At 34.8% G+C, this 22,879-nt stretch overlaps 3 protein-coding genes across 7 annotated transcripts in view; 1 reads left to right on the top strand and 2 right to left on the bottom strand.

Annotated features, from left to right (window-relative positions):
* The window catches only part of Oatp26f (Organic anion transporting polypeptide 26F), a 50,222-nt gene extending 35,903 nt beyond the window's left edge, over positions 1–14,319 (bottom strand). Inside the window, exons 1-3 of one of the 3 annotated variants that reach the window (XM_072001690.1) lie at positions 10,672–11,094; positions 7,657–8,150; positions 3,332–3,384 (exon numbers count right to left, since the gene is read on the bottom strand). In XM_072001690.1, coding sequence (XP_071857791.1) covers positions 3,332–3,379 — 48 coding nt within the window. In that variant the 5' untranslated portion in view covers positions 3,380–3,384; positions 7,657–8,150; positions 10,672–11,094. Of the gene's footprint in view, positions 1–3,331; positions 3,385–7,656; positions 8,151–10,671; positions 11,095–14,285 lie in introns of those variants that run through there. The other 2 variants (XM_072001689.1, XM_072001688.1) reach the window with 2 other exon arrangements.
* Positions 14,320–15,887: 1,568 nt separating this feature from the next.
* The window catches only part of LOC139986404 (dynein assembly factor with WD repeat domains 1), a 58,478-nt gene continuing 51,486 nt past the window's right edge, over positions 15,888–22,879 (bottom strand). Inside the window, exons 2-6 of the mRNA XM_072001714.2 lie at positions 17,910–18,168; positions 17,742–17,814; positions 17,062–17,258; positions 16,374–16,496; positions 15,888–15,913 (exon numbers count right to left, since the gene is read on the bottom strand). Coding sequence (XP_071857815.1) covers positions 16,489–16,496; positions 17,062–17,258; positions 17,742–17,814; positions 17,910–17,949 — 318 coding nt within the window. The 5' untranslated portion in view covers positions 17,950–18,168 and the 3' untranslated portion in view covers positions 15,888–15,913; positions 16,374–16,488. The remainder of the gene's footprint in view (positions 15,914–16,373; positions 16,497–17,061; positions 17,259–17,741; positions 17,815–17,909; positions 18,169–22,879) is intronic.
* On the top strand, positions 18,658–21,394 carry Nmdyn-d7 (nucleoside diphosphate kinase homolog 7). 3 transcript variants are annotated; one of them, XM_072001706.1, is made up of 9 exons: positions 18,658–19,191; positions 19,269–19,451; positions 19,508–19,666; positions 19,740–19,947; positions 20,021–20,141; positions 20,215–20,339; positions 20,702–20,815; positions 20,907–21,014; positions 21,103–21,394. In XM_072001706.1, exons 2-9 carry the CDS (start codon positions 19,390–19,392, stop codon positions 21,136–21,138), a joined length of 933 nt encoding a protein of 310 aa, XP_071857807.1. In that variant the 5' UTR covers positions 18,658–19,191; positions 19,269–19,389; the 3' UTR covers positions 21,139–21,394. The 3 variants fall into 3 exon arrangements, with proteins under 3 accessions (XP_071857807.1, XP_071857808.1, XP_071857806.1); XM_072001707.1 differs by having other exon boundaries at positions 19,286–19,451; XM_072001705.1 differs by having other exon boundaries at positions 18,659–19,191; positions 19,269–19,435.

Here is a 22,879-nt window from a genome sequence, read left to right on the forward strand (position 1 = left end):
TGAAGGCAGAGAGTGATTTGTGGCTTACCAGTGAACGTGCTTCGTTCATGTAGATTTTCGGTTTTTTTTTTCTTTTTTTTTCTTTTTTTTTTGCTGTTTTGCGTTGAAGGGAGATGGAGTTTGATTCGTTTCGAGCGACAGTTTGATCGAGGATATGTTAATTTAATTGTAATCGTTGTTTCGCTCTTTTTAACGAAGCTTCAATTTATCGTTCGTGGAAGACGAACACGTCTGGTTTCAGCAGTTACGAAAATCATCCGACGAAATGAACACGTGGAATCAAGCGATTAAAATTGTCCAATGTGGAATTTTTCGAAAGTTGTTTTTCGATTATCGTTGCGATATATCAGCAAACTGCATCTCGAAATTGCAATTCGATGGAATCAGTCTGCGTCAACCACACGCACCGCAGCTACGGAAATGAACGATCGCCGATCTCATATACGTTCCGTCAAACCGATTGTAATTGCAATAGTACAAGCAAATAAGCCATTAATAGCTTCTTATTAATGTAAGTTTCGAATTATGTAATTTTTCATAATATTATAGGATACATAAAACGATACGTAATTCGATACGGAGAATATTCATTCTATGAGAATTCCGACGTAATTTGTCTTTCGTTATTTAATCACTTTTAGGCTAGAGTTTTGTTCTCCCTAGATAATATCACTCTTACAGAAAAAAGAAAAAGAAGTATATAGCTATATAAAGACTGACAAAATGCAATTTAATAGGGTGTGATTAGGTATATTACGTGAGCATTATACGTGGCAAGATTCGTTTCTATAGTAACGATCATTTCCTACTTCGTAGAATAATCGGAGAAATTTCGAGTCAACAATAAAATTTCCTCTCACGACAGGCAAACAAAAATTCCGGTTACAAAAGGTTAATAATACGAAGGTTTGCCGTGGAGGCAGCTTCAACCTCTTTTCGTCTTTCCTTTTATAAAGGCTCGTAGATTCCGGTACGTATCGAAAATGGCGCGAACCGCTTTCACAGACAGGGCAAGCTCCTTTTAAATGAAAACTAGGATCGGGATAACCCGGCTGACAAGAGTTCTCCGCGAGCTTGAAACGAGTTTACGTTGTACGCGCATTGTGCCAGACGTTGAGATCCCAGGGTCCCCAAGATATACACGTCGTCGAAGAATTCGGCCTGACTTTCATACGAAACCGCTTTCCTCCGGCCAATATTCTTTAGGCAAACATCGTCGTCGATTCTTCTTATCTTTCGATTTTTCAGCAGCCCCTTCGTAGCTGTTGGATATCTTGTGAAAGATTACGAGATTGGAATCGGAGAAAATAGACGTTTAGACACTATTTCCTGGCAATCTAAATAATATGAATAACTAGGTATGAATATAAGCGAAGGAGATATATATGGAATTATTTCAATTAAAAAAATAAATAAGTATATTCGACTGTAAGATAAAGTGAAAAAAGCGAATAAGAAGCAAAAGTTTGCTTTTATAACATTCAATTCTAAAGAGAAAGCTTCAGTTTTTTCCATCTTTGATATTTCGCGTCGCTTGCACGACAGTTGTAGACACTTTGGAATTCCTCGATTTCTGAAATTATTATTAGCTTCAAATACGTGCGCATGAAGTGGAAAATTTGAATATTTCTACCACGATTCCATGCTCGTAACTTCCGAAAGTTTTTGCAAACCTTGTAAAATTTTACGCGAATAAAAGCTACACATCCTAAACAATCCAATTCAGCGCGCCGGTTATTACACTCAAAATCCAATACCTCGTCGCTGCAACTTAAACGAACAAACAGAAACTTAAATCGCGATTCACGCAGCTTTCCACGATAAAAATTCACCGCTCTTAAAATCCCTTTGCAACAATTTCCCCATTCTAATAAACCATACCGAAACAGCTTTACGATCAAACGCGCAAATTAAATAACTCCCCTGAGGGGTAGCTGTTTGAAAGTTAAGCCGAAGAGGGCGGTGGTTTCCGACGATTACGGTGAAAATGATTCAACGAAGTTGCCAACTTTAAAACACCGTTCAACCTGCCCACGAAGGCACCTTTTACACATTTTTTCGTCTTTTTCTTCCTATTTCTTTCCTTTTTTTTCTTTTTTTTTTTTTTTATATTCCAAGCGCAGCGTGAAGTTCGTTCTAATCTCGTAGCCGATAAACCGAAAGTTGCACCAGCGAAGCAACCTCGGCGTTATTTCAACGGCTATCCCACGGGAATAAACAAGTGCAATATCTTGCATCGTTTTACCGATCCCCGTAGCGTCTGACCTAGCGCAAATTTTCCATCCCCTGCGGTCCCTTCGAATTTGCATAAGCACGTGTGAGTGCTTCTCGTTCTGCCTGTTGTTAACATGGTTACTCGAAAATTGAAAAGATAGCGAGCTAGTTTTTAGTTTTGAGAACATAGGAATTTGCCTTTCGACTGGTTCTAATTGCAAAAATTTAGCGCAGTTAGTCGAAGTTGTTCGTGCATTTAAGGACATCGCAGATAATCGTTTCTACGAAATGAAATAGACAAAACGAAAGATTCTTTTCACGCTTGCTTGTCTACATATTGGGCACACTTTAATAGAATCTATTTCCATTCACTGAATCTTTCCTTCTTTTCTCTAGAATTGAAAAATTATTCCACTTCGATATTCCGCGTAAGAGTATTATTAGATTTATCTTGTCGCTAGGAGAAAAGATAGAAAAAGAGTATTTTAATTAACAACATCAGATTACAATTGCTTTTATTTGTCGCATAGAACCAGTTGTTTCAGTCGAAACAATTAAAGATTGCGTCTGTAGGAAGGAGAAATTGGCCGAGAAGGGATTATCTCATCCCCGACACCGACTGGCCTAAACGTTTAAATTACTTCTACAACATTGTCTCGTTTGTTTGAAATTCAATTATCTCAATTTCGACTTCTCGAACGTCCAACTTTGCTCCTTATACAGTATAATGGCTGCACCGGCATTGCCGATGCATTTATTCGCATCTAAATGAAGTGCATTCGGACGAACGATTTCCCTATATCGTAAAATACGCTCTTTGTTATTATTTATGTTAAATGAATGTTAGAACGATGAGAAATTTGTCGATTCACGAAAAATGAGATTGTTAAAATTACAGAATGCGCAAGATTTTGTTTATTTCGATGTTTCAGCCAGGATTTGGTGTTACGTTACAGAAGATTGTATTAATCTGTGACAATCTATAACTATGTCGTTACATTGCTACGAATTGATAATGTAAAACAATATCGATGGTTAATGACGATGACTATGGCTTGAAGTAATTTTTACTTACGCCTACTTAATTATTTTTTTATCCTCGTTGATATTTACTCACCGCATTGTCCGGAGCGTCGTACGCGAGATTATCGACCCCAGTCATCATTATAACTGAAAAAAATAATACGTCGTTTTAGAAAGAAAATGGTAGATAGATGATTGGAATAATAATTTTCAAAGTACGAGTAGTATTTCTCTGTTCGGCATCACTCGCGCCTAACAAACAATAAATTCAGTGCATTCTCAAACCGTAAGACAATCGTTGAGAAGTGCGAATGAACTATAATGGAGCTGGTAACGATCGAACTAACAAGATAATAGATGATCCGGTTAAATTATGCGATCTGTATGGAATGTCTTTGGTTAAAGCGTCTTGGATGTCGAATCGTTCGCATTTTTCGAGGGCGAGAGTATCGCTACAAATTGACGGTCAGTTATCAATTAGAATAATAGAAAATGTCGATGAAGCTTCGAATTAGAAATTATAATTATTTTCTAACGATTTCGTTTTGTAAGCTCAGGAAGTATTAATTGGTCGATGAACTGATTTCGGACACGTTGTGTATGATATTTCTGGATTTAACGTGCAAACAAATTTTCTTGTTGTAGAAATGCGGACGATTTACGATTGTACATGACACAAAGAATATTTGCGATGTAATACAATGGATAAACTTTCCACGTATATCACAAGAATTTAGAAACATATTGCGACACGAACAATCCATTCACATTATTCTACACAACTTACTTCCTTCCTGTGCGACCATAAAAACTTTAGTTACCTAAGTTTTTGCAATCTGTACTACTTGAAGTTTCCCAGTGCAAACTGTCTTCTGTGCCTTCCTAAAAGAATGATACTGAGATATTCTCAGCACGGTGATATACCAACGGTAGTAATAAATATTACTATTACACAGACGATATCACATTAATCGAGTATAGTTCTATTAATATGTTAATTAGTTGTACGAATGAAAACTTTGTGCAATAAATAGGAACAATCGTTAACTTTGTTAAACGCTTGAATCTCGAAATTTTATATCTCAATCTTTTGTTCGTTTCACAGGATTTTTAACGTTTTAAGAGAATATCCCCATAATTTGCTCAACGAGCTCGATATTTTTCAACTTTGAAGAAATATAATTGGATTAAAGACGACGAAACGAAGGCAACAGAGTTGATACACTTAATTCTTCATCCCTCTTCGTTTTTCATTCTCGTACTAAAACTAATTCTTCTTGAACCATTGTCACGACTTCCTGGTAGAACGTGACCCAGTGGAAAAGGAAAAGGAATGGCGGCCAATCGGTTTTTATATAGATCGAAGATAAGAGTCCTCGAAGAGAGACATCTTTAGGTTCAACACGATTTCACCATTAACGATCTTGCCCCGATTGCATGCATCGAATTTTCGATCATTTACGCAACCTTCTTAAATAGATAGAGAGATATAAAAGAAATAGATAAAAAGACATTTTATGGAAAAACGTCTCACAGTTGTTTTCGAAAGAAATATAAAAAGTGTAGAGAGCGATGCTGCCGAATAGAACTATGAAACACTCGGTTAAGAACTTAGGATTCTCCGGAAGAATCATCGCGAAAATACGGATGAGTCGGTATTGAGAGAATCCGCACTCACTTAGTTGCCAGCTTCAGCGGCCCGACATCACTTAGTTGCCAGCTTAGCTTCAGCGGCCCGACATCACTTAGTTGCCAGCTTAGCTTCAGCGGCCCGACATCACTTAGTTGCCAGCTTCAGCGGCCCGACATCACTTAGTTGCCAGCTTCAGCGGCCCGACATCACTTAGTTGCCAGCTCGAGCGGATCGCACCGACTCAGTTGGCAGCTCATATGACCCGCATATTTGTTATAATATGTCGCTATTAACTGTTACCGAGGCGCCACGGTGGTCACGGGTGACCACTAATAAGATAAACGGTCCATTGGGGAAGAATGTTGTCTCACATCATCAATTAATTATTATTTTGCCATTATATGCTTTGAATAATAAAAATACTTCCTTGGAGTCCTGAAGGAAACATGTGATTTCGGTGTGGCAGTCAAAGTGTTAATTCCCTTCGTCTTGGGTATTTCATTCAGTTCCGTTGAGACGTTCTCAACACGATTTCTCGTACGCGATATCAAAAGGATTTCCTGAACAATTTTTTATGCGAATCATTCAGCAAAATATTGTAGAATCTTTACGCTAGCCGAAAATGAAATTTTCGTCGTGACTAGATAATTTAGAAATTTGTTGCCATTTTTCTAATATATTTTCCTACCTTTTATATTTTTCACCTTTGCAAAACAATGTGCAACAAAGCACCTATATTTAGTTATTATTATTTTTTACAACTTTCGCCAGTATTACTTCGCTATTTGATCTTGGAGAAATTAAACCTAATGTAAACCTTTCTGAATCCACGATTTTACACACTTTCTTTGTTCTCGTGGTAATGTCAACCAAACAATGGCTTGCCGACCTCGAATAATCAACGGAAGAGAAAAATACATAATAGCAGAGTAATAGCATAGTACAGTAAGATAGCGTGTCCCCATATGGAGAAACTTTCGTTTTCTCCAAGAACGCCGTAATGAAAACGTTTCCCCGTTCATTATCCTATCGCGATACGAACACATGCTGAGTAATTACGCGACTATTAAAAAGGACGAACGACCGAGTAAGCGTTCCATTTGTTGACTTGGAATATACAATCTTGTTTTCGAATTCAATTATACTTTTTATAGGAGCAAGTGCTTACTCAGAAACGCAATATCCTGTTTCCCGGGAGAAACATAAAGATCATAGAAACAGGCCGCTTTTAATTTTGTTGATTTTATTGCTAAAACAGCTGCATACAAATACAATTGGGAAGTTTTACCGCTGAAAGCCGATAAAAAATCATTTCTATTAAACAGAAAATATTCGTTGTAGTTCGTTGGTTCGTAATTTTACGTTCAATCATAACATATCGATAAAATTGCGTACAATGTGACGTTGTATGATATTGTAACGCAAGATTCTAATTAAACGAGTATCGATAATGATACTTGGAACGTAAAAACCAAAGCTCCTCAGAGGCCGAATGAACAAACGAGGTACCAACAAACGAATTAAAAAAAATTCACGATTTTGGAATAGCATAGTTGCTGAATTGTATAGAAAATCCTAATACAAATCCTAAACAAACGTTTAAAATAAACTCTCGAATAAAATAAAATTTCTGAGTAAATTAATTCTAAAATATTGAAAATAATCTTGCGAATAAAGTAATCCTGAAATATGCGTAAAATAAATTTCCAAACGATAGACTGAAGTCTGAATGATATTAAAATATACCAATTTCTAAACAGGATTCTCCGATGTTTAAAACGTAATTTTTCAGTATTTAAAGTGGAATTCTAAAACATTTGAAATCAAGCTATAAAATATTTAAAATAATTCTAAAATATTTAAAATAAATTCCACGATAAGACAATCCTATTAAAATGGAAATTTTCAAATAGAATAATTCTAAATAGTTTCAAACAATTGTCAAGTGAAATAATCAGAAAAAATCCATCGCTGTGATATAATAGTGTCTTATCTGCGTTCCACTCGTCCGAAATCTAATTATCCTTACAATTTCAACTCTGTGGAAATCCACTAGCCTATAAATCGCGCTCCGAGAAGCCGCTTTATCTCCCTACGTTAAACGAGTGAATGCATGAAGCCATCCACCGTTGTAGAACCAGCCTCTCTCTGTATCTCGGTTTTTATTACCGAAGGAAGCGTCGCGCGAATTCGTGCTTTATCACGAGCGAGCAACACCATTCGATTCTCAACGTTGTAGGAGCATCGTGCATGCTGCTTTGCTGACAGGACATTTTATTTATCGTGGCCCATTGCAAGATCTCTCGTTCTCGTTCTGATATTTTTTTTTTTTTTTTCTTTTTTCTTTTTACGATTACGAACATTCACCGATAACACGCATCCAGTCAAATATTCTACAGAAATTTTACTATATCAAAAGGATTTTAAAACCGATCGTACACCGTTAAACATCAGAGAGGTTTTTTTATTACAACGGTATATTGGATTTATGTCTGAGCTTGGAATGGACTTTGAAACGAGCGCAACGCTACGAACATGCTATAGGAGGAGGTATTTTGCACAGTTGGGCATTATATTTGAATTATTTCGAACAAGTATTTGTTTCAGATAGTTATCGGAATAAATAATACAGCTTTGTGAAATATTTTATCCGTTTAATAATTAGTATAAATTATTCGTCGTAAATCATCCTCTCTGTTTGTCCAAATAACTGGTTGCTATTTATACGAATAATTTGTTATTAATAATGGTTCTAAAATTGTTCGAATAACACGATAATTTCTTACCTCACGAATTTCACTCGAGCTTCTTAATTCACAAGTTAATTGTCTCTTCATCGAACACATCACAGACCACATAAATTTGTCCAAAACAAATTTGTCCAACGTTTATTGCAAATTATCCTCGAATAACACAGTAATTATTAATTGTCAATACGTAATACGCTACAAAAGTCCATACGAAGGAATTTACGAAACGTCTCTTGTTATTTTCACGATATTCACCGAAACGCGGAGGAACCAGGAACTCGAGATACCAGAATTTCCATGGCAATACTTAATTACATGTCACACAACCGGCAACGAGATTGCTCGTTAATTAATTTGAGTCCGTCTCGTGTCTTCTGCCTTTTCTCGGTGACACTGCTAATTAGAGACGTAACGATCGCGACGAAGACACAGAAGACCTGGCCTGGCTATCAAACCTCTATTCTCGTCGTTAGGGCGGATCCAGCGTCGTTTGCAGCTACAGTTTGAAGTTTGTTCTCCCAACGAAACATCTAGAACAGGAATAGATACTCCAACTTTCTTTTCGCGCCAAATTCGCGCTAGATCGGTCCACTTGGGACTGAGGTGAGCTCTTGGATTCCTTTGACCACTTTGTTCGTTTTATCTTGGCTAAACTCGACCTATCGACTACACTTTCGATGGATTCGTTTGCTCCGCTGCGTGGCGAAAGGGATCATTTCGAAGATTGTGGCCGTGCGAAGCTCGATTTGCTGGCAGTGTTTTTCAGATAATTTTGAGATAAAAAGCTCAGCTTGTTAGAGATTATACGACGATGCCGAACAATTTATCGATTTTCATTGACACTTTGGAGTTTTCGTAGCTGTTTATCGAAAATTCTAAGAAAAAGGAATTCTAAAAAAAAAAAAAAAAAGGGTATCGCGTATAAAGTGGCAGTCTAAAATGTGCAGGTACAACGTTACGTTCTGTTCGCGTTTTAGCTGAATTTGCAAGAGCATTTTTTTTGGTGTCAGTACTTTAACGTACGTAAAAAACAACATCGGAGGTGTCGCAAGGCATATTTAACATTTGGAAACCAGCTGAGTGTTCCAGTTACTTTAAAAACGTAAAATCTAAGATCAGCAATAATCAAATACCAAATAAATAGATATACGTATTCTTGGAAAATTGAGAACACATCGATATCGATGCAAGATATTCGAATTGAAACTAGAATAGAATAAGGGTAAAAAATTCAAGTTATATTTAAAATTAGATATATTTGTACGTTTCATTTTTATCTATAAATCCTTCGTACTCTAAATAGAGTAAAATATAGAAAATTTAGGCACAAAGATACGCGTGGTTTTAAATAAAAGATTAATCTAAAATAACAGATTAAGTTTTCAAGGAATTTCACAACCTATTTTACACGGATCCTTTTCATTCATTTCAACACGTCTATCTGTTAAAATCTCCCTATCTCTTTGTACCTTAAACCTTCGAAACCTGTTAAAATCTGTTAAATCTGTTAATCTTTTAAAACCTGCGCCACCCTTTTATTCACCTTAATTGGCGCCTTCCTTTGACCCCAGTCACTTCGACAATTCTTTAATTATTCATTGCCTCGGAGCAACGCGAGATAATCGTTCGGACCGATTCACGTTACAAGCTGCGGGACTGTTTGTACGCTCCAAAGAGATTTCCCTTCCCACGAAAGTGCGTGTCATAATTCCAGAGAAAACGCACAAGGCCAGCAAACCGGTTTCCAGTAGTGTGCTTTTATCAGCCTACTTCGAAACACCGCACAGTTGTTGGGATAGACACAATGAAATCGCGAATTACAGTATCGTTCACCTATTTTTAGAACGTCTGTCAAGACCGATCGTTTTCTTAATTTTCTCTCCTGTCTTTGACTTCTACACAATGACTATTAAATTTTACAGCTGTGAAACTACCTGCCAGGTCACGTCGTGGCTGTCAAGTCGTATCGTACCTATGAAATCATACCATGGCTGTTAAATTTTACAAGCAGACTTTTTATGCGTTTATAGGAAATTTGAAAGTACAACGTGGCAGAAGATGCACGTAATACGAAGAAATATATAATATATTCAATGTATGGTGCTTCTTACGGTATTTAGTAAGTAGAACAATTTTCTTCTCGGATTCTACTCTTTCGAATTATATTCTCAAAAGTATGAATTTACGTAAAAATCCGCAGACTTATAATTCCATCTATTTATACACGACGCGTAGTATCGTAGCTGGAAAAAGAACGAAATTTTTCTGAATCTTAAGTTGGGAGGAAAGTCTCGTCAATTCAAACTATGTGATATTTTAAATCTTCGTCGAGATTCTACGAACTCGATACGTATCTATTGCGCTAACTATACACGATTCGTATTTCAAATATATATCTTTTTGAATTCATTCATAGAATTCTCCGACACAGCGTTTGCGTTATGACGGTGCTGCAGCATATACGCGAACGCAATTAGCGTGATTGCAGTTTAATGCACGCCATTATACGGTTTGATGACACTTTGACGAGAATTTAAGTATAAACGGCTCGATGTGGAAGTATAGGACTCTTATCAGTATAGGTATTCTACGTTACGGCGAGTCTTCGTTTATCATTCGTTTATAATTATTTTTACGTACATTTGTGTTTATTTATGATAGCGATAATCGCGATATTTATTCTGCATAAAACTAGAACGCATTCATTTGAAATTAAAATTGTTGTTTCCGAATGTAATTAGTAGACGAAAGGTGCAGGTATCAGAAAATTTTCTAATGTATAAACTTGTTACTTTAATGATTGTATATGATCTCGGCACACGTGCAAACGCGAATATATTTAATATATATTTAATATATAATATATTTAATTTATTTATATATTTAATATATAATTCTGCTATCTTCAAACTTATCTACCTGTTTCCTCAAACCATTCGAATTTTCGATAAACTTTAACGCAAATTGCTCAGCCTTGAAACATGCACATAACGCGCGTTATTTCTTTAAACGAAACCGGCTATTTCGAGGGTTACACAACAAATCGATTACCATTTTCTACAGTCTTCTTCATCGATGACACACGCTCAAACACGATTTTTTAATTCATTCGATGAACGCACTCTGCAACGATAGATCGATCATAGTTAGCGAAAAAGGTCTCTCCACACTGTGACTGGTTTTAGCACAAAGTTATTTCACATTTTGTTTCGACGTTCTGGAGGACAGGAAATGGCACACAATAAAGCTCGATTCAAAATCGAAACACAGATCTGTATTCAGGAAACGAATCCTTCGAAACGATGTATAAGAATGTCGAGTCCTTTGTTGGTGTATTCAGCGATAATTGTAGAATCCCCGGTGCTTTATGAGAGGTTTTACAAAAGGCTGTGTTACTTTCAATATGTTACACTGGCAACAATTTGAACTGTTCTCAACGACGCGACGCTGTCTTACGGGCTGAGTAGAGGGCAACAACTGAAACAATAGCAGCGAGTTTGTTCGCATAAGTATATAATCGAGAATGACACTTTCGAGGTAGCTTCTCCCACTCGACCATACCTTTCCAAATATTTGACGTTTCGTGGCCATGAATAAGTAAATCGTGTATAGTATAGTAAAGTATAATTAAGATTTTATTCTTTCTTCGAGATTCACCTGATATAAATATTATCAAAGTATTAACATAATATAACATGATATTTCGCAAATGTGGCAGAACATAATGTAACAGATTATGTAATTATGTAATTTATTATGTAATTTTTCCAACGTCATATTTGTTTTAATTAGCGTGCGACATAACAAAGATGTAACTCGCTTAACCAACACGTACCTAATTTTATTCTGTATCTCACATGGACATTAAGTAACATAATGACCAATAATGTAAATTTTTATTAATATAATATGATTAATAATAACAGCATACGTTCATTTCCATTGACGTGTAAAACATAACACAAGGAACAATCTTGAGAGAAACTAATAGATATTTTTACAAATCAATTAACTTTTTACATGCCTGTATGTAAATCTCATCCGTTTGATTTTTCATTTACAATTTAATTTATCATTTTGTTTCCTTAAGATTTATCTTAGTCTATTAATTTAAATTGTTCTGTTTGCAATTACTAGCAAATTATTCGTATACCACGCGCTATATACGAAAATTGAATAAACGTGGCAGTCTAATTACACGAATACATTTTATATTTGTGACGCGTGCAAATCAGACGACAAACCATACCATTTTAGAAGCAACATAGTATATTCGATATGAAGGAATTGAGCTTATGACGGAACCGTTTTAAAAATTGGAACAAACTTTACATTTAGGTTCGCTATTCTTGGCATCGTTCCAAAACGTAACATCTCCTATCACGAAATCGAACCATTTTTTAATACTTCCTCTCAGATATACATGGCCATCATAAATGAAAAAGATAACCGAAAAGCGCTTAATTGCAGTCTCTGTTCTGCTACATTTTAAATACCTTTGTAAATTATCGATTTTGGTTCACAGACGTGCACTATGATTTGCGATCGAGAACTATCATACCCTGGTAATATTGACGTAACAATAACAATACCCGAGAAATGATAGGCGAAATAAGAACGACTACAAACCTACTATGTGTACAATAAAATGTCGTCCGTTTACAAACGAAGAATATGATCACGGATTTTTGAAATACACATCGTGAAACAACAAATTGCAAAAGATCAAAACTGTCTCCTTGCCGGAACTTAATTGCGCTAATAATGCTGAGTGTAAAGTTACGTAATTTTTCGAACGTGATATTGTTTTAATTACCGTGCGATACAGCAGAGGTGTAATTGCAGCCTTTAAGAGACGACTTTTAATTAAACGCCCCGCCAAGTATTCGTACGCGTTTCATTATAAAGCGTTGCTGGTTCCATTTTGAAGGACGTTGCCAACAAATACCATCCTCGTAACATCATATTACGTTTCGTTTAATACATTTCGAATAATTGGTACATTTGCAAACAATTCATTCGCAGAGATATTGCATTCCCACCGATTATCTTCACTTTGATATTTTATTTACAATTATTATCGTGTTTGTATCCTACTGGAGGAGAACAATATTATGGTATGCAAAACATATCCAATATTATGGTTTGTTACGTTATCCGCCTTTAAAAATAACATTCGTGCTGGCAAGATACGTTTATATCCGTAGAATGTGTTGAATATTGTATAGACGTAATCATTATCATTGCTATTCTAATTGTAGTAGTATATCGCAAGTACTATTGACGCAGTAATTACGTTCAAATTACGAATATACAAAGCATGCTATTTAACTTAGACATTATGCTCACTTGATCTTAAAATACGTAATATTGATAAATTAATCATATTGATTAATTTTTTTTCCTTTTAAATAAACGTTCTCTTACTAGTCTCTTGGCATTCAATTTACATTTGATTCCATTTAAAAAAGTACTGACGGAGAATCTTAAATATTATACTTTGTTCGTTTGCTATATGAATATCTCGTAGAGGTTGTAAACAAGGTTTTTTTTGAACTTTTTTTTAAACACTTTTTTCTGTCATCAACAATGAGTAAGGTATTTCAAGCTATCGCATTACACAGATAGAACATCTTGTGAGCGTATTTCTATGTTTTAATTTAGATATGTATTTATATATTTAACATTTACTTCTTGTTAGGTCAGGAACAGCGAAATATTAATTAGCTCAAACGAAAATATATAAAACTAATCGGTACCGATTGATAGTAATTATGTAATTAATTATGTAATTGTGCTAATAAGTGGAAAGATTAGATCACACATCGAACAATGATGTGCCTGAGTTAGTGCGATCATTAAATTGATCGTTTAAGCTTTCCTTATATATACTACGTTTCATGCCGCTCAATTATTCACGCGAACGTCTTTATACGCCATCCCAGTAAAGTTACCAAGCGAATTAATCACATTTTAATTAATTAATCACAATTGTTTTCTGAAATTGATCGAAACTTGGTAATTTTCGTATGAAAGTTCCGAGAGAGAAGAAGATAATTTTCTTGAACCATCGAATACATTTTCGTACAGAATACCTGCCATTAACCTTTTACTAATTGAATTTAGAGATTTCTTATTTCAATTAGTTTATATAATTGAAAATCTCGTAAGTCGGAAAATTTTATTTTAAAACTAAAATACATTAATTTTATAATATAAATTATTTTACAATGGTAAGGGAATACAGTAGTACTCCTTTATTCTGTCTACTGAATGATTCTCATAACAATTTGTAATAAAGAACTTTCGCTTAAAATTTTATGCTTAGTATTTCCGACTATTTTTGCTTCAACGCCAAGATGTGTAAAAATTAATAGATGCTTGTGGAAGTTACAATTCCATCTATATAATTTATTCTATAAAACTTGCTATTCTCAAATCTTAAATATTTGAAACATAATGAACTTTCCAGAAAGCTCTAATAACATCTATAATTTAGTAACTTTAAAGAAAATACGGTCGCCTTAGACAGAAGCACGTTTAAAAAGAATAAACAGATTTAAAAATATTCAACTCTGGTTTACAAAATCAAATAACGTTTAAATTGCATAAAAGTATACAACATAAACGATGAACAACATGACAATTATAAGCTAAGGACACACCTGGAACCAATCGAGTCATCTCCAAATCATGCAAGTATTATCTTTGCTTGCCGTGATAATAGTATCGCCGTTATACGAAAAGGCGCAACTGAAGACATCGTCTGTGTGACCATCCAGCGTTTGTATACAGCATCCACTCTCCAAAGACCATAATTTTGACGTCTCATCCAACGATGACGTCAGCAGATGCTGACTATTTGGACTGAAGCAGACTAAACCAATTTTTCCTTTAATTTCTAGCAAATTTTCTCCTTGATCGAAGGAAATGAAAAATACGGTACAAATTAGATAAGAGTTATCAGAGTATTTGTGACAAAAATACTACTCAAACTAAAAGCTACAACGTTATTCGAACGAAAAGTTCGTAATTCAAGAAAAATATTATATCGCAACAGACGATAGACGTTTCAAGACAGAAAATATATGGAATCGAGAAACAAAAAGTATCTTCGCATAATGTTCACGTCTACGTTCAACTTTCGTTAGCCCTTGGCTAAATATCGAGACATTTATGAATCGATCTACAAAATAGATTTTATACTCGCGAATAGTAGAATTTATTATATTTTTGTCTGTCATTCTAAGAAATCACCTTTCGAGACTTCTTCTCGGTGGCCTCTCATCGAGGCTAACTGCTGAAAATTGGTGCTCACATCCCAAACTCGAGCAGTGGTGTCGCTGCTCGCGGTCGCCAACTTTTTCCCGTTGTTGTCGAAGGTCAAGTCCAGGACCTCGTCGTCGTGTCCTCGCAGAGTGGCCAAGCAGGAATTCATCCTCGTGTCCCAAACTTTGGCCGTTTTGTCCATGGACGACGAGGCGATTAACGAGCAGTCAAAGTTATAGACGCAATTTGACAATTCCGATCGATGACCGATTAAAACGCTTGTGCGACTGAAGTAACAGTAAATATGGAATTATATGTATAGAAGAAGCAATAGGAAATAGAAAACATTGAGGAAGAGAGAGAGAGAAAGAGAGAGATTAACTTGGATCTTTTGCTTTCTTTGTCGTTTATATACATTACCCAGTATTATTAATATATCGGCGATATTTCTACATAAATGCAAATTTTTATGAACAAGAAATTGAACTCTTGCAAGAGAAATGGAGAATCAGCGCTCACCTGAAAGTTCTCGTGTCCCAAATATTAACAGTACCGTCGAAAGAACCTGTTATCATTTGAGTGCCATCGTTGTTGAAATGTAAAGCGATTATTTCTGCCGTGTGACCTCTCAACGTTCCTAATTCCTCGCCTATCAAATAAATGTTCCTTCTACGTACAAATGTCAAATATTTCAGAATAGCAATTCTAATTTATTATTAATTTGTTTCCACGTTCAACTATGTTATTATTCTAAGATTTGAACGTTACTATTATTTAAAATGGGTAGGTATATTTAATATCAGTATGGATATTTCTTAATTTATGGGTTTTAAATATACCTGTTGTTAACTCAAATATCTTTGACGTCGTGTCTAGGGAAGCCGTCCCGATTTTGTTGTAACTGGGTGAGAATTTCGCGACAGATATTCCAGCGTTATGTCCCCACATAGTTAGAAAACAGTGGCCTGTTCGAGAGCACCAAATCCTAGCTGTCTTGTCAAAGGAACCGGTTACGATTTTGTCTCTGAGGAACAAATATTACGTCGTGGATAATAAGGGTAATTAGTTATAATTAACGCTATATTTTTATTTGTCATATCCGTATTCTCCTTTTCTTTTCATTTCATTGTTTATTCTATGAACGATGTTTAACTTTTTTACTTCGCTTATCTCTTAAGAAGATTAAACATCGATCTCCCTTTTACATAATAAAAGTTACGTTTCTTTTCGCGTAGATAATTTTAAATTATTTAAAACAATTTTTGGCACTTTTTCGTAAAACGCGTCTCATGCATATTTTGCTTACAGTCGATCTAAATATTAATTATACTTATGCGCAGAAAAATGTATGCTGGAAGCGACTAAAGCGAGTTTGATAGGATATTATTTCGTCGGCAAAGAGAGTACGAGAAAGAATATATCCTCGTTTCCGGTCGACGGCGATACAGATGAATTGTTAAGAGTAATGCTTCAACGAGACGTACGAAATTGGGTTGTTGAAGGACACGGTGTAGACCACATTCTTATGGCCTTCGAGAGTAAGAAGCTCCGTTCCACTGTCAATGTCCCAAACTTTACACGTTCGGTCATAGCTGCCTGTCAGGCATCTGGTAAAAAAAGTTTATTTCACTCTTGGCGATATAAAAGTTATTATATATGTATCAAATAAGAAAAGGAATCGAACATGATGATGATTTTTATTAACATAGTAAGTATTTAATAAAAAGAAAGACGCTATTTTGGATACTATGTAATTTGCGAGAAACTTTGTTAACGATTTATTATTAGAATCCCAGATAATAGAAGAGTTATCCTCGTTGCGGAAGCTTTTCAGAGAATATAAACTTCCAAGATAGTTAAACTTTTAGAAGCTTATGCCACTCGTTCGAACAATGAAATAAGTAATATGAACGTAGCAGCACGAATGTTTCTCTGTCAAGAAAAACGAGTTGCTTTTGTAATAAAATCTTTTAAAGGATACCATTTCCAGTCTCTCGATTTATCGTAGACGTCGATTATCGTAAGGCAGAAATAAAAAACTTATCGAAAGAGCTATAACATCCTTGTTTGAATCGTCGCCTCGCAAAATGCACAATGGCAGAGTCGATAAACGGGAAAATTAAATTTAGAGGAGAAATGCACGGAACAATCTTAATCGGGAGTACCTTTTACCTAGTTTATCGAACGCTATATTCGTAAGGGGTAGAAGATGGGTCTGCAAGGTTTTGTATTTGTAGTAGCGCTTGGCGTTTGTTTCGCAAACTTTGGCTTGCAGCTTCTGCAGGGTCTCCACTAACTGCTCCATTACACTTTCGGTTATTACGGGCTCGGTCGCTTTTATACTCTCCGCTAATGCTCTTATGTCCGTTCTGCAAAACGACACGTACACACTCGCTTACTTCCTGCCAAGTAATTATACACCCACGCGATTTCCTTTTCTTCCTTTTTGAATAATCCGACGAGCTTAATTATGACGTGCGACTGTTGTACGTCTGTTCTTTCTTTAGAACACCGTAAGTTTCACCGCGTTCCAAATTCCTAAGCTTTTATTTCCTTCGGACAATTTTGTAAATGTAAGTTAAAGCAGTTAGAAACAATATTTAGCGTCGAGGTGTTTGCTCGCTCTTCGGATTATTTTGTGATGGATTGTAAATGATTGGAGTAATAACAGAGTTTTGAAACGAAACTCAATGTTTGTCTTTTTCTTTCTTTTCAGATTACTTTGTGAAAATAACTGCAGATAAAAGGATGAAGGATTTTGTAGCGAATCTCAACAGTTGAATTACTTCTAAGAAAGCTCGTTTCTAGGAACTCTGCGCACGTTAACAAAAAATATTAAAAGATTTAATTACTCGGCAGTTAGATCCAAAAGATCGATCATTTTTGTCTTGACATCTCCACCCTGTGTGTACTCCAAGGCGAGACCTGTAAAAAGACAGAAGAGAGAAAATATCGTTTTAGAGGTGTCGGAGGTACAGGCGCGCGTTAATTTCGTGGAAACTGGCGCTCGGTTGGCATACCTGGCGGAAAATAACGAAGCAAAAACTTTAGCAGCTTCATGTGGACATTCCAATTACGGCCACGTTCAGTGTTTCAGACAGCAGCCAGATTGCCGCCGGCCCACCAAAACGAGAGGCCCTGGATTTAATTATAAAATGTAATCGACGTGACTTCACTCGCGCGCAAATTACATACAGAATCGTAGAGGCTAGTTTTTACCCGCGGCTGTCAATGCAGTGGCCCGCGTCTGTTGATTGCGCGGCTCCAACTGCCTTCGTCCTATAATTACAGAAATAAAGCTGAATCGCGATACTGTACGTTACCAAGATAAGTTTGATCGATTCCGTCCTGGTCTCGTGCAGAGATTTCGTGACTAATTGCTAATACGCGACCAAAAATATTCTTGGAGAAATATTTTACCGAAGGTTTTAGAGAATCAGTTTTTGGCAGTTTCGGTGAATTTATATACATTTGATAGAAATATAACAGAAACGAACGCGTTATAGATATTTCTCATAGACCAATTCGATATGCACTGCTTTTAAATTAAACTAGTTGATAGTTGTATTTTATGAAAATAGTAAATTTAGTAAAATTTTTATTTTTACTGTTTGACACATATAACCGTTTAGTATTACTTTTTGGAATAACAAGTAATATATATGTAGTGAATAAATTTAAAAGTTCATACTCTTACGAAAACTACTATATCGACAGCTGTCAAGTTAGTCAATGATTAAAGTCGGACAACAAACGAGTATACCGGAATTTTATACACTGTCAAAAGATGAAATTCATCCTCTGACACTATATACATACTCCTATTTTAGACGTCTGAAATATCTATATAATTTGTATTCTATATCACAGACGAGTTAATCAATGATCGTATGCATCGACAAATCGTATACATACTGTATATACATACAGTATACGTATAAATATGAATACAAATTAATCAGCTGATAAGTGATTATTATCATGTTGTTATGGAAACGTGTTAAAAGCATAAATGATCATAGTTTCTATAGTAATGTATAATTATACAAATGTATCATAACTGTAATAATAATAACGTAATAATAATTTTGGCATGAAGCTGGTGATGTATTTGGAACATAACCTCAATATAATTTGAAAGTTCGACCTGTAGGTTTTATTAGTAAAATAAATTTAACTGAAACAATGTCGGTGGAGCATAATGAAAAATATATTTTCGAAGCTGAATGGTACGACAAAATAGCCTGCGTTTTAAAGAAGTTTTATCTGTATTATTATCCATTCGATAATACGGTTGAATTGGTATGTTTGTTATAAACTTTTAATTCGTAATAATTTTAAATATATAATTTTAATTATATATTTTTTTAAATATTCAGTTTGATATAAAAAACAGGAAAACATTTCTAAGAAGGACAAAATGCGAAGGAATTCAGGCAAAAGATTTTTATGTAGGTGCCACTGTAACAATATTTTCAAGGAGTATAAGGATAACAGATTATGCGGATTGTACTACACGAACAAAATTGCAAACAAAAATGCAAAAGTACACCGTTATTTCTGTCAGTACTTTCATTGATACTTATTAAAATTTGTTATGAGTTTCTCCTTGTTCTAGAACATTTGCGATGGTGAAACCTACCGTTGTGGATAAGTTAGGAGAAATATTAAAACATATAGTTGCCTCTCAATTTCATATTGCCAATATTAAAATGGTAAGATTGTCGCAAGAAGAGGCGACAGACTTATATCGAGATAAAGAGGAGTCCAATATAGCGTAAGATATGTCCTGATGCTAAATACATTTTTAAATTTGATATATAAATACTATTTCCTGTATCTTTTATTAGGTATATAGTGAATTATCTCACTTCTGGTCCTATTGTAGCTTTAGAACTATTAGGTGATCATGCGATTACACGTTGGCAAGAAGCGATGGGACCGGAAGATCCCAGGGAAGCTGTTGCAAAAGCTCCATCTTCCCTCAGAGCATGTTATGGTAAAGATAATATTCACAATGCGGTATATGGTTCTGACAATGAGGAAACAGCAGAAAAAGTTTGTTATTCTTTAATGTTTATAGTAAGGTGATACAAATATTTGGATTTATTTCTTTTATGTTTCTTTCCAGGAATTACAATTTTTCTTCCCTAATCCAAAAAGCGGTAAAAAGGGACCAGCGAATACAGCAACATTAGAAAATTGTACTTGCTGTATTATTAAACCACATGTCGTCCAAGCTAAACTAATTGGTACTGAAAATTATGCTTTTAAACGATAAATAATTTTTTCAGTAAATACTATTTTATACTTTACTTGTTATAGGAAATATTATCGATGACGTGCAAAAAGCTGGTTATACTATCTCTGCTGTACAACAATTTTTTGTCAATCTATTTGACGCGGAGGAATTTTTAGAAGTTTACAAGGGGGTTCTTCCTGATTATGCGGTACGTTTAGATTAGTAATATAGAAATCACGGATTAGTGATCTTTATTTATTATACAGATTTATTTATTACGATTTAAAACAGAGAACTATAACTATTTAATTAGAACTTAATGTAGTAATGTGGTGCAACTAAAGACAACTAAATTGGTGGTTCACGACTCAACTTATAACATACAACTAACAACTAACAACTAACAACTTACAACTCATAACGACTCGACAACTCATAAGTAACGATTGACCCGCAACTATTTTTTCCGGCCAGTCAACACTTTCGTTTTCTACTTATAGCTTTCCTCAGGGTTTTTCCCCGATACTACAGTAATGTGTTTTTTAAGAAGTGTCAATAAATTGTTTTCAGGCCATGGTAGGAGAACTACAGTCAGGACCATGTATTGTTATGGAAATAAAACATAAAGAAGAAAAACACGATGTCCAAGGAGAATTTAGAAAATTATGCGGACCTATGGATCCAGTAAATATACATAGATAAGAATTTTTGTCATTTCTCCTTTATTTTACTTTCTATGTGATACTATATACATATACATATTATTGTATAATAGGATATTGCACGGCAAGTGAGACCAGATACTCTTCGAGCAAAGTATGGAAAAACAAAAGTACAAAATGCTGTACATTGTTCTGACTTACCGGAAGATGGAATATTAGAGGTAAAATCAATTCTCATAAGTATTTTTATATTTACGTATTAAATGTATAATTTATATATGTACGTATATTCATTATAATTTTATACAGGTGGAATACTTTTTTAAGATTCTTGACAGTAGCTAGATACTTAAAGATGAAATTACACAGAAAGATTAATTCATTCCTTGTCTTATTTTTATCATTCTAAATATTTCATATACATTTAAGAGGATATTACTACACATTGCCTTTCATAAATACCTTCCAGTTGTCAATCATAAATTTTACCCAGGTATGAAATTAAATAATAACAGTTAAATCATTGTTTATGATTAAACCTATTAGATGAATAAATGGAATTTTATCCTACTTTTTTATAATAAAGAATGCTATAGGAATTTCCCGTTTTAATCATTCATGAAGCAAAGAATAATCTTCCAGTCACGCGTTACTTATGTCCCATGAACGTTTAATCATAATGAAAGTTTCTTGACTTGCTCAGACTATGAAAAGGTCGTTCACGTTGTTTATATCACTTTTTACATTGCGCGTTTCGTTACTTCCCCGTCCGTTCTATCTTATAATTTTTCCATCTTCGCCTCCAATATTTACAAAGTACCATCGTTAATATTAAATTTTTTAGCCGTACATAATTTTTACTTGAAATATTAAAAGTGTAAATTATTCAATCGTGGTTCGTACACGATAACGAAAATATAATTAACACGTCGAATGCCACGTCAGTTTTACAAAGTTTGGCCGTGGCGCCACGATGAATTTTTTATTATGCGATACGTATAACGTTGAAATATTACCTACAAGAGATATGTTTCGGTGTATAATCATCATTAATGAATTTATCTCACTGAGATCACCGGTGACTTCGTGGCGCTGTAGTGCAATTTTGCTCGATTCGCTTATTTTTTCCGATTATCAATTATCTCATTGTTTCTTCGCGTTACTAAATAATTGTTCTATATTGTTACGTCACAGGACCTACCATAAACCTAAAGGACCGTCACAATATTTAGCATTTGTTACTTTACTGTCAAGGCCCTTAATTGCCATCAAACATCTTTCAAACGTTTCTTAGAGTTATTGTTCATTAAGGTAATAGCGGGTTTTCCTATCTTCGACAGCCACTGGTGGGAGGTACACATAATAGATCTATATTTCATGTATAAATAAAACTATTTTTATATGTTTGTTAACTGTATTAATTTCGTCACACCATTGTAGTAACAATGGTAATACTAAAAAATGTATAACTATTGACATTTGTTCAAATTATGTGTTTCTATTAATCTTGGTACGCCGGTCACCGGTGACCCCCATGGCATTCAACGTGTTAAACAAAATCTCTACTCTCACACATGCATCAACATAATTATTGCATAATTCGCACAATACAGTTAATTATCCTGTAATCATCATAGATTATAGTATACTTTCAGCATGATTATATACCTTATATAGTCATGAAACATTTTTATCGGTAGTCACAGTCGCAATACATTTTTCAAATACCCATGCATTCCCTGACAAGTACACACTGTCAATCAAAAGCAACATGGGAAAGGGACGCCTAGAGTATCCCTAGAAGCAAATTTCGCAACGTCCTACTTTTGCAAGTAAACGGCGCGGTGCTGTGGATCTGTCACTTTACTGTTCTAGAAGATTCAAGAGAAAATGTCTGTATTTTTCCTTCTCGCTAATATGTATCTAAATTAGCCGATACGATGGAAAAACATTGCTGATACAAGCGTTTACTTTAACAAGAATAATAAAGAACAGTATCGATTATCTAACAGGAAAGTTATATTTAAGGGTACGATTCTTCACAATTGAGATTAGACCAACAATGACAGCGTTGAGTAAAATTTAA

This window comes from Bombus fervidus, chromosome 4 (assembly GCF_041682495.2).
Source record: "Bombus fervidus isolate BK054 chromosome 4, iyBomFerv1, whole genome shotgun sequence".
In the NCBI taxonomy this organism is placed as follows: domain Eukaryota; kingdom Metazoa; phylum Arthropoda; class Insecta; order Hymenoptera; family Apidae; genus Bombus; species Bombus fervidus.

Coding starts and splice junctions, on each gene's coding strand:
- Nmdyn-d7 (XM_072001705.1), top strand. CDS start 19,075: ATGTCGGTGGAGCATAATGAAAAATATATTTTCGAAGCTGAATGGTAC. Junction 19,192..19,268: donor TCGATAATACGGTTGAATTG/GTATGTTTGTTA, acceptor TTAAATATTCAG/TTTGATATAAAAAACAGGAA. Junction 20,142..20,214: donor CGTCCAAGCTAAACTAATTG/GTACTGAAAATT, acceptor TACTTGTTATAG/GAAATATTATCGATGACGTG.